Genomic DNA, 12,123 nt, shown 5'->3' with positions numbered 1-12,123 from the left:
CACAGTTGGCTCTTTCCACTGTAGACCAAGGGTCACAGAGCTGGTAGGAAGAACAAGAGTCTGTGTACTCCGAGTGGCTTGGGGAATCCAAGAACCACCCTGCCAAGCAAAATCTACTTTAGGAGAACTCATATTGAGTCCCTGTATTGTAATTTCTCTGTTGAAAGACACAATAAAACAAGGCCACCATTGAAGCTGGACCGGAGACGTAGCCCTGGAGAATAGGGTGAACTCCTTATTAAAAATTGCTTGTGTCTTTGTGTTGCTTACTGTATTTCTCTGCTATCTTTCCACTTATTTTCTGTGTATTGGCAATCTGATCTATCCGTTGTTTCAATAACACTAAACACACACTAGCACATGGGTCTGTAATACCTTTTTGTTTAATAAATCTTCAACTGAGGTCACTCATAGGGTGATTATCAGATCAAGACTCCTACTGTAAAATACTTCAAAGTTTTTGGAAGCAAATGTTACATCAAAAGGACTGATGAAAAACTTGGTACTTTTGAACCCAGAGTAGATGAAGGTATTCTTCTTGGCTACTCTTCCCAAAGTAAAGGATATAAATGTTACAACAAAAGACTTGGGAAAATTATTGAAAGTATTGATGTTATGGTTGATGAAGCATGAAAAAATCCCAAACAGATAAAAACCGAAGATTATGACAATGAAGAAGATGAGGATCATTTTCCCACATCAAATCACACTGATTCTAAAGAAGAAACCAATGAAGCACCAGAAGAAGAGATAACAATAGAAGAAAAGACTTCGTCCAGGTATGTTCAGAAAAATCATCCAGAAGCTCAAATCTTAGGAGAAAAAGGGGCAGGTGTGCAGACTAGAAGAACCATTGCCGAAGCTTCAAGCTATCTAGCATTACTATCTTCCACTGAACCTCAAAATGTAAATGAAGCATGCAGAGATGAATGTTGGGTCAAGGCCATGAATGAAGAACTTGAGAAAATTGAAAAGAATAATACTTGGGAATTAGTTCCTAGACCTCATGATAAGAATATCATAGGAACTAAATGGATATTCAAAAACAAGCTGAACGAAAATGGAGAAGTTATTAGAAACAAGGCCAGACTTGTTTGTAAAGGATATGCTCAACAAGAAGGTATAGACTTTGAAGAAACTTTTGCAGCTGTTGCTAGACTTGAAGCCATCAGAATGTTTCTTGCTCTTTCAAGTTTTTATAAATTCAAAGTATACCAAATGGATGTAAAATCTGCCTTTCTTAATGGAAACTTAGAAGAAGAAGTCTATATTGAACAACCAGAGGGATTCATTCTTGAAAATGATGCAAAACTTGTATGCAAACTCAGGAAAGCTCTTTATGGTCTAAAACAGGCTCCAAGGGCATGGTATTACCATCTTAACAAATATCTCCACTAACAGGGTTTTTCAAAGGGGTCAGCAAATAGCAATCTTTATACAAAGATGGACACTGATAAATTGCTAATAACTGTTGTGTATGTTGATGATATCATTTTTGGTAGCAATGAAGAATCCATGAGTTAGAATTTTGCTTCAGTAATGCAGCAAGAATTTGAAATTTCCTTGCTTGGTGAGCTTACCTACTTTCTTGGTCTACAAGTGCAGCAAAATAAAGATGGTATTTTTCTCTCACAAACCAAATATCTCAAACAGATCCTGAAAAAGTATGGCATGGAAGATTCTAAACCAGTATGTACTCCAATGGTAACAGGATGTAGTCTCAGCTCAAATGATGAATCAGCAGTGGTACATCAACCAACTTACAGATCCATGATTGGCAGTCTTCTTTATCTAACAGGTACCCGACCGGACATCGTGCATGCAGTGGGAATAGTTGGAAGATTCCAAGCAAATCCAAAGGAATCACATCTTCAAGCAGTCAAAAGAATTTTCAAATATCTTCAAGGAACACAGAACTTTGGCTTATGGTATCCTAGAGATACAAATCTTACACGTCATGCATATACATATACAGATTGGACAGGAAGTGTTGATGACAGAAAAAACACTAATGAGGGTGCATTCTATATGGGTTCCAAGTTGGTGTCTTGGTTCAGCGAGAAACAAAGTTCAATTGCATTATTTACCGCTGAAGCAGAATACATCGCCGCTGCATCTTGGTGCACACAATTACTTTGGATGATGCAAACCTTGCAAGATATTCAGATCACATGTACTCCACCCATCTCCATTCTATGTGATAATACAAGTGCCATCAATATTTCAAAAAATCCAATAATTCACTCCAAGACCAAGCACATACCATCAAATATCATTTCCTACGTGAACAAGTGCTTGAACAAAAGGTCAAATTGGAGTATGTTTCCTCCGAAGAACAGGTTGCTGATATATTCACTAAACCACTGCCCAGAAAGACATTTGAATATCTCAAACAAAAGTTGGGAGTAGTTTCTACAGCATCCTACTGTTAAATCTTATTTTTCAGGGAAAGGTTGTTATATGTGAGTTTCTTGAAGTGTAGTCGTATACATACGCGAGTTTCTGTGGACACAGTCACGTATATGTTGGTTTGAAGAAAAGCAGTGGGACAGACTCAAGAAAAAGGGTCTGATATGGTTCAGACAATTATTTGCTCTGTTTAATGATGGTCACAATCTGTTGATGATGTGTGGAAATGTGTTGGTACTCATAAGATGTTATTTATAAGTTCTTTTGATCCTCACAAGTTAACTTGATGTATATCTGATTGATGATGATGCCTTGATACGTCTTGCTGATATATGCATGATCAGATCTGACAGTGAGCAGATGGAACAAGTTCAGGGAGAGCATATGCTTCGAATAATGCTTTGAAGTCCTTGGTGATGATGCTTATGTGGCTAAATTATACATCTTGCTATGATTGTTGGTTGGTCATGAGAATGGTATTGCAGGTTACAGGTCTGGATGTTGTTGACTAATGTTGCTAATGATACTTGTTGATGACTATCATGGTCTTGTTTAAGACATTTGGTCTCTATTATATATGTCATGTATATCTTTTAATGTAGCGGTCATGAAAAGACCTAATTTGTAACCCCACTATGCATGGGATGAATGATGTAATTGACTTGTATAAACAATTGATATATCCCCACTTGGTTGGGTGGATGAGTCAAATTTGGTATGGATGCATGTATGAATCATTGGTGATAGGAAGGTCATTTGTGATGTATGTATAGAGTCATGTTCTTCTTTTAGAACATCTTTTTGCAGACCTTGCTTATGCTCAGGGGGAGCATGGACTCGCTCATGGGAGCTCAATCAGCACTTCAGCATATCAAAGAATTCAGCATGCACTTAGGGGGAGCATGACCCTTTGCCCTTGATGTCAAAGGGGGAGAGTGACTTGGTGTGGTTGTTGTGGTTGTTGCCATCAAGTCCAAAGGGGGAGATTGTTGGCATTATGATGTATGTGTTGTACTTGATGGCAACCCACTTGTAGCAGAACAACTCTCTTGTATATGGTAACTAGATGAATCTACAGAAGAGATATAAGATGTGACAGAATGCATGATAGGAGTAGTTACAAGTGATGAAATGCAAGGCAGCTTCAAGGAATCAATTCAGAAAGAAACTCACTCAGATGACAGATCACAGTACTACAAGTTAACAGCACAGAGCTACAGATCAGACTACACAAAATGAAGAAAGAGAGGTATACGCAGGTTCACCATTGACCAAGTCACGTATACACGCGGGTTCACTGTATACAAGTCGCGTATACGTACACACACTTTCACAAAAGGAAAAGCACATATACCTTGGAAAACTAAATGTTTGGTCCGAAGTATGTGGTCCATGGTATTTTGATCCATGGTATTGGTCCAAGGTATCGGGTCCGAGGTATTGACCCCAGGTATTTGGTCCAATGTATTGGTCCTAAATGGTTTTGGTCCATGGTATTGAGAAAGGCCTAAAAATATAAAAGGAGGAGAAGATCATTAGGCCATGGTGTGTAAGTATCGAATAACTGATATAGTGTGAGACCTAATATGCAGGTTATTGGCTAATGGTGTCGTGCTTGATCTGAACGAAGTACCTTAGCGCTTGATGAAGGATAAGATTTAATGATGTATTAGGATCTTAAGGCTTGATGTGAATTATCTTTATGTGGTTTGATCATGTCTCTGAATAACAAGCACATGTTGTATTTGGTAAATATGATGATCTAGGTATGATTGAAGTCTGGAACTGTTGTTATGTTTAAATCACCTTTTACAGATCTGTACGCAGGTTCACTTCAAAAAAGGAGCGTATACACGCTAGTTTTGCACATCAAAACAGCATATACATCATAAATTTGATTTGCAGATCTATACGCTAGTTCGCTTTGAGGAAAGCGCGTATGCACGCAGGTTCGACACATGGAAGTAGCGTATACCTTATAAAATATGTTTAGTTGCTTCTGTTTGTTGTTGCAGTGTTTTGGGTAACTGCGTGGGTTCTGGTTACTGTATTATGGTGATAGCATTCTGAATGATCAAAGTGATTGATTGAATCGGTTGCAGTTGGTTCAAAAGGAGATTGGTTGATGCAGATATATTTGATGATTGAATGATGTTGTTGATAGATCTAGTCTAAAAATTTATGAAACGTGGTCCTTGGAAGAAAAGAGAAGGTTGTAGCCTTCTGTAGGCCGGCACCTACATACTAGTAAACATATCAGCTAGTACAAGAGCTAGGGGGTTGTAACTCCCTTCCATTAGAAGCTGGAGAACGAGAGAAGGTTGTAGCCTTCTGCAGGTAGAAGCCTGCGTACTAATATAAGATTGCACCAGTACAAAAATTGTAAATAGAATTCTCTTATTATTAAAAAGAAGACAAAGACAATTGCAGCAGGTGGTTTTCACCCACATTGGGTTTCCACCTTATATCTTAGTGTTCATGTGTGTGATGACCTGTTATGTTTTTACTGCAACTAGTTACTGTTTATATGGTTCTGATGCACTGATTAAAGATCAATATATGATGAATTAACTTAATCATAAGCTTGTTGGATATACGCTAATTGCTCTAAACACAATTGCGTGTACATGCGAGTTCCCTTAACTGAAGTAGTGTATATGAATCTGATTATGGAAATGAAAAAGTTATTGATTTGCTCATATTGATTCACCCCCCCAGTATTATTTCCAACATCGTACGCGCGAGTAATCTCCCCGAGTGTTCTCAGTGCACTGTAGCAGCAAGACGGTCGACGGTTTATCTATGGCGATGTTTCAAGAGAGCCTAGGGGCTTCTAATATATCTAGAGAGTACTTGGAAGACAGTCCATGCGTGGTTCTGTCTAATGCGCTACTACTCGAAGGTGTACCCACAGGGGTTACAAGGGAGTCCAACAAGTGTGACCACCTCTTGTATTTCTTGCATGCATGCCTCCCTAAATCCGCAGTTTATGCGCTCAACGACAGATCCCGTGGTTTAAAGACGCCGGAACACATCTCTAGCAAAAAAAAAATCTACTAAAAATAGAGATCCCACCAGCCCTGAAAAGTGCTCTGATACCACTTGTTATGCTCTTGACCTGCGAGAATATACCAGAATACCAAATATGTGAAGAAATATACCCAGAACACAGAACAATAAGAAATAACAGCGTGTATTTTATTATTCAGAAAGGAAAACAATGTTCACTTGTCTCTTCGAGGGGGCAACCTCCAATAGAGCTGAGCTCAATTACAAAATAAGAGACGATGTTCCTCGAGAGGAGTCTCTATCATTTATATAAGATTCGTACATGCAATACGATGGGTCAATACCATGGTTCTTATTAATACCATCTATCTAATACTATGGCCCATTTGCAACTAATTGTGGTCCCTTCTTTAAATGTGGGTCAACCACTTACAATTATTAATATGGGCTTTATTGACTCTTTAACTAACTATAACTATGACTTGACCCTATTACATAAATAAGGGGGTTAGGGTTGGACCCTAACAGATCCTATAGATCAGTGACGTACACGTTCTCAGTTCGATAGAGCCTCTTCTTTACTAGCTCAAGCTTCAGCTAATTATGATCCTGACATCTTTGCAGAAGCTTCAGGCCATCCAGATTGGGACGCAGCTATGAATGAAGAATATCGTTCATTATTGGCAAATGATACATGGGATCTTGTTCCCCTTCCAAAGGGACGAAAACTTGTTAGATGCAAATGGGTTTACAGAACCATGGACCAGATGGAAAATTTGATAAACATAAAGCTCGTCTTGTTGCTAAGGGTTTTTCACAAGTTGAAGGTTTTGACTATACTGAAACCTTCTCCCCTGTTGCCAAATGAACTCTATCCGCCTTGCTCTTTCCCTTGCTGCCTCTTTCAAATGGGAAGTCCATCAGATGGATGTTAAATCTGTCTTTTTGCATGGGGACTTGCATGAAGAAATCTATATGGAACAACCCACTGGCTTTATACAAACAGACTCCAGCCTTGTATGTTGGCTTAAGAAATCCCTTTATGGTCTCAAGCAAGCCCCTCGGGTTTGGTATGCCAAAATGGATAGCTTTCTTTTAGAAACTAGATTTTCTAGGTGCCATACTCACAACACTGTCTACACCAAGAAAGTGGGCAAGTCTCTTATCATTCTTGTTCTTTATGTTGATGACCTTATCCTTACTGGTAGTGATCCCAACCTTATAAACCATGTGAAGTCCAGCCTTAAAAAGAAGTTTGAAATGACAGACTTAGGACACTTGCATTATTTTCTTGGTCTTCAAGTCTTGCAATCCAAGAAAGGTATTTCCCTTACCAAGTCCAAGTATGCATGTTATCTTCTACGCAATTTTCACGTGGAAGACTATAAGCTAGCCCCTTCTCCCTTTCAGTGTGGAGCCAAACTTTCAGTCATTTGTACTTCCCCTGAAGTTGATGCTACCTTATACCATCAACTTGTAGGAAAACTTTTGTATCTGACCCATACTCGTCCTGACCTTTCCTTTGTTGTTGGCCTTATTGCTCAGTTTATGCAAAACCCACATGAAATTCATTGGGAAGCAGCGAAAAGAATACTTCGTTATGTTCGAGGTACAGTTCAGTTTGAGATTCATTATAGTGCAGAAGCATCTCCTCTATTGGTTGGTTTCACTTATTCTGATTGGGCTGGTGACCCTGATGATCGGAAGTCTACTGTAGGTTATGTGTTCACTCTTGGTTCAGGACCTATACATGGGCTTGCAAGAAACAAAGTGTCATTTCTCTTTCTTCAACGAAGCATAGTATTGTGGTGCCGTAAAAGCTAGTAAGGAAACCCTGTGGCTTCGTCAGATCCTGTCAAAGTTTAGCTTTCAGCAGCAGCATCCGACTACACTTTGGTGTGATAATCAAAATGTCATTTAACTATGCAAATATCCAGTCCAACATCAGCGCAACAAACACGTTGAACTTCACATGCACTTCATCAGAAAGTTCATTCACAACCATGTTCTTGAAGTGCAATATTGTTCAACAGATGATCAAGTTGTAGACATCTTTATAAAGGCTTTCACAGAGGCGAAGTTTACTAAACTTCGATTTACGGTTGGAGTTCAGGAAGTTGTCACTAAGGGGGGATAGGCTCTAATGCCTCCTTCCTTCTCCTATTGTGTCATATGTGTACATCCTTCAATCCTATCCCAAGTTGTTCTTGAGGGGGGATGTTAGGATATTCCGACACATAGGAAATAGTTAAGTATAACTTTGTCTAATGTAGAGTTAGGTAAAGTGTGTTTTTGTACTATGTACTTTCGTAACTTACAATCCAACGGTCACGATATGTAGGGTCATTTGTAGGGTAACCGTTCATGAGAAAAGCTTATATAAATTTTCATTCTTTTATTAATAAATCGCCTGAAGTGGCCGCGTTGGCTCCCTCTTTGAGGGCTTTAACTACGTCAACAATACTGGTGTATTGATCTGTGATTTGTTTGTGAGCAGTGTCCTTTGGTGTTCTGTCTAAGGAAGTTACCTTGTAAATTCCTACAGTAATAGAAACATTAGTGATCGATTTTTTTTTCAAAACATGTCTACATCATGTATTTATATACAATTCAAATCATCCACATATTCCTTACCCTTAAATGTACGAATCATTATATAAGTGTTTAATACTAGTCAATTGTGTTTATCTCCGATGTTATAATTGGGATGAATGATTGTTATTCTTCCAACCCAACTTAACAAATACAACATTCACCATAAATATAAAATAGGTGTATTTGTATTGAAGCTCAAATTAACAAGTACAGAGAATCAATATCCATTGAATGTAGCTAGTTATTGATATTAAAAGTATAATATTGATTAAAACTTTAGAGTCCATAAAATATATATTACAAAATGTGGATCCTCAATGCCCACAAGGACAAGCGCTATGTCAACTACCACGTAAATTATGCAAAGGCATGTGTATGCAACAAGCCAAAAGTAACAAAAATATCTCTCAACTATATATACTCCTTATGCATATGCAACAAGCCAAAAGTAACAAAAATATCTCCCAACTATATATGCTCCATTATCCACCCTTTGGCATATACAACAGAAAAAGGCTATCCCAAAAGGGAGACATATCTACATTCCAATGGAAAATAAATCTAGAGGGCATAGTACCCCGGACTAGGAGGGCCAATGAAATTTTCAATTAATTTATGTGCAAGTGTTTAATTAGTTTAAAATATACTAGCAAAAATGAAGCTTTGTCATCAAAAAAATTTGAGATTTATAATGGTTTTTTTAAGGTAAATAATATTATAATAGTGAAAAATAATAAAAAAAAAATTATGAATTTATTATTTAATTTTAAAAAAATAATAATAATAAAAAAAAACAAAAACAAGTGCATACTTTTAAATAGACCCATATTGGGAAAAATTGAAACTACATGAAAACATGTGTACCCATATCAAGAAAATTTGGAAACATATGTAGAATAAGTGTTGGATGCAAGAATTAATTCCATATCCAAGCCTACATTTTACATATGGAGTAAAACTATAAAAAGATAAGCTAATAATACAACTAAAAATAATAATTTCCTTATTTCCATCCAAAAACATGATTTTTAAAATTGATTTTATTAAAACATTTTTTGTTTTAAGAATAATTTTTTATCTCAAGATTCCCCTCGTACAATACTCACAATTTTACAACTTAAATTATTGATAATCTCACAACCCACTTTCCTTTCTCGTTTCTCATTTGCAGTAACTGAAGTATTGTGAAGAATAGTTTATAATATACCTATTGTTTAATACAAAAGAAAGAAAAAATATATCAAAGCTTATATAATGGTGGAGCATAACAGTGGCATTTTTACGGAAACTTCGATGAATTATGCTCCACCATTCTATATACGTGCTCTACTCCTACCAAGCTTATTTATATCGTACCTCTTAAAAATGGAGGAAAAATCAACAATCCAAATCTTTATCATCCTCGCAATCAACATTTTATCCTTATTGAAAATGAGGGAAAGTTATTAAGGAGAGCATGTTAACCTCATGGCCAAGGGACTTTCCATCAATAAGAATGCAAGTTTCACGCATTGAACACTAAGATGCTCTACCACTACCAAGTTTAATTGGAATATACCTGTCGTGCAAAATTCAACAATCCAAATCCCTCTCATCCTCACAATCAACTTCTTATTCCCTATTCAAAATGAACAAAGGTATCAAGGCAAATGTTTGTTTGTGTCATACATTTTATTTTCTTTTCTTTTTTTCAAAAGAAAATATCGCAAGGAAACCCAAGAGATGCTTCTGCACATCCATAAATGGCATCCCTAATACTAACTAAACCCATGAGTGTAAACTAGAGTGCTCAACCCAAGGAATTCAACTGTGCATCTGTTAGCAGAGAACTGGCCAAAACCTTCAGCAACAACTGACTGAACTAGCCTCTTTCATTATATTTCATTTTATTCTTGTAACATGGTTACTTGCAATTGAAAGAAACTAGTAAACAAAGCTTATGCTGGAATAGCAAAATTATGGCAATTTGAAAAAGGTGTAAATACTAGATAAAAGACCGTCAACAAGTATTACCATTTCCATGAAAAAGAACCGACAGCACAAATAGGAACAATCATTCTGCTTTTGACCCAACATTTTGTAGCAAGAAAACTGCTTAACTCATGAAACGTACCAAATACTTACTAGCAAATACCTTGAAAGAATAACTTTTCCCTGATTTGCATTTTTAAAATGATACCATATATAATGGATCTCAACATGTTGCTTGAGGGCAGGGAAAATTAACAAACAATAGGGAATATCACTCATGCTAACGGTTTCCATGGGAGATCAACAGTAACATTTGAAGAGAAACACTATTATTGCCACAAGCTTCCATGAATAAATTATTCAACCGACTAGTTGCCCAGTTACAGAATGCATGGCAGCAGGTTTAAATCTCTTCAGAATTTGAGAAATAGTCAATGCCTGCATTCTGCCTTCAGATTACTTCAAAAAAAAATATTAGATCACATCCAAGAAGAATCAAAACAGGCTAAACTTAAATTTCTGACTAGATTATCTCAAGGCTTTAATGCCAATGACAAACCAATTTTGGCACTCTTATCAAGAGCCTTGGTGTCAAATTCTCCAGAAATTGTTACTAGTGATTTAGGCCTCCACTCGTGTTGGATAAGTGCACCAAGTTTCCCACGATTGTCAAGTCGTGATTTCATTGTGGTAAGATGATCAATAGCATGAGAACTCCCAACTGTATAAGTGTTCTCATTTGTCGAAAACTTGTGGGTGAATTCAGCCGCAACTGCAGTCTTTGAAATAGGATTCACTATATGTGTATATGAGGCCTTCACAGTGTCCCCCTTATCAGCCCTAGAAACAAAAGATGCATTTGAATAAATGAGTTTGTTTTCTTGTAATACAGAGCTGAAAATCCACCTCCTAAAAGTACTGAGATGCAACGTCTTATGAACTAAAAATCCATGTAAATGCAGCTATTGTAAAAAAGTTGGCATTATTGTCAAACAAATCTCAAATGTAACAAATTAGCACATATGCAACTCGAAAACATACAGTATCACAGCTGCAGTGTACTCAGGCTTTGAAAGACCAATGCCTGCATTGTACTTTAAAAATGTGCCTGATGCAGTGTCAAAGGCCATCTCATCACCAACTGAAATTTCATCATTACCAAGTGCACCAGAGACCTCAACAATGGGAGTAGGTGTCAAACCAATGCTTGAGCTCAATCCCACATGATCATGAAAGTACTGCAAGTCCACCTGAAGTGCAAACCAACTTAAAAAGTAACTAATACAGTCATATTGATCAAAAGATTCCGTGAAACATGTTCTTCCTAGCATGCAATTGTTTATTAAAAATTCGAAGGCAATCTACTGTTTATTAATTAACAAAAGAAAATCTCTGATCTCTGGGAAAGGGAATGACCTTGCCGGACTTCTGATCTGGTATTTTGAAGCTGAAAATAGTCTTTGCATGTGGAATGGGTTGATCAAGAGTGATTGTTGTTAAGATCTGTTGAGGAACACTGTGATTAGGATCTCCCAGTAGATAAACACAACATCCAATCCAATTTTTAGGCAGGCAATGAAATCTTCCCTTTACAAAAAATAATGGTACCAGAAAAAAGCATTTGCAAAAACCAAAGAAAAAATAGAATTCTTGAATTTTAAAAGTCTCCATCAATTGTGTAAATAGGTTCCTCACGTTAGAATTCGTATCAATTTTCACATCCACGATTGCATTTTGATATTTGTACTGTGTGTTGAGATCTCCAGAAAACAGTTCCCCTTTCTTTACACCAGTCGATGTAAATGCCTGTTGATCATGTACAATAAGGTTAGGTAATTTAAGCATGAAAACAAAGTTGAACAAGGCACAAATATTGAACACCTGAAAACCTTACATCTGCCCTTGTAAATTTATGAAAGCATTAAAGCATCAGATAAATTTCAAGCATAGCCCACTAGAAAGTCCTGACAAAATATACTGCCCCGAATCTACCCTATTATTTCACAATACTGATCACCTATTATGACTATGGGGCAATTTTACCAAAATACTTTATTGTCGAGATCAATCTACCATTTTTACAACCTTTACAAAAGCATTTCACTTTTCATCATAGCCTATAGAAACCACGTTTAGGAT

The 12,123-nt window shown here is 36.9% G+C and overlaps 1 protein-coding gene across 1 annotated transcript; it reads right to left on the bottom strand.

Annotated features, from left to right (window-relative positions):
* Window positions 1-10,148: 10,148 nt before the first annotated feature.
* Window positions 10,149-11,844, bottom strand: LOC149240619 (mitochondrial outer membrane protein porin of 36 kDa-like). The gene is made up of 4 exons (XM_089373767.1): window positions 11,680-11,844; window positions 11,401-11,487; window positions 11,026-11,234; window positions 10,149-10,824 (listed from the first exon to the last, which is right to left on the bottom strand). Exons 1-4 carry the CDS (start codon window positions 11,827-11,829, stop codon window positions 10,518-10,520), a joined length of 753 nt encoding a protein of 250 aa, XP_089229893.1. The 5' UTR covers window positions 11,830-11,844; the 3' UTR covers window positions 10,149-10,517.
* Window positions 11,845-12,123: the final 279 nt, after the last annotated feature.

This window comes from Pinus tabuliformis, chromosome 8 (assembly GCF_031772625.1).
Source record: "Pinus tabuliformis cultivar Carrire ecotype Pingquan chromosome 8, CPIR1, whole genome shotgun sequence".
Lineage (NCBI taxonomy): Eukaryota > Viridiplantae > Streptophyta > Pinopsida > Pinales > Pinaceae > Pinus > Pinus tabuliformis.
The sequence above is the reverse complement of the archived record's forward strand: the minus strand, read 5'-3'. Positions and strand labels throughout refer to the sequence as shown.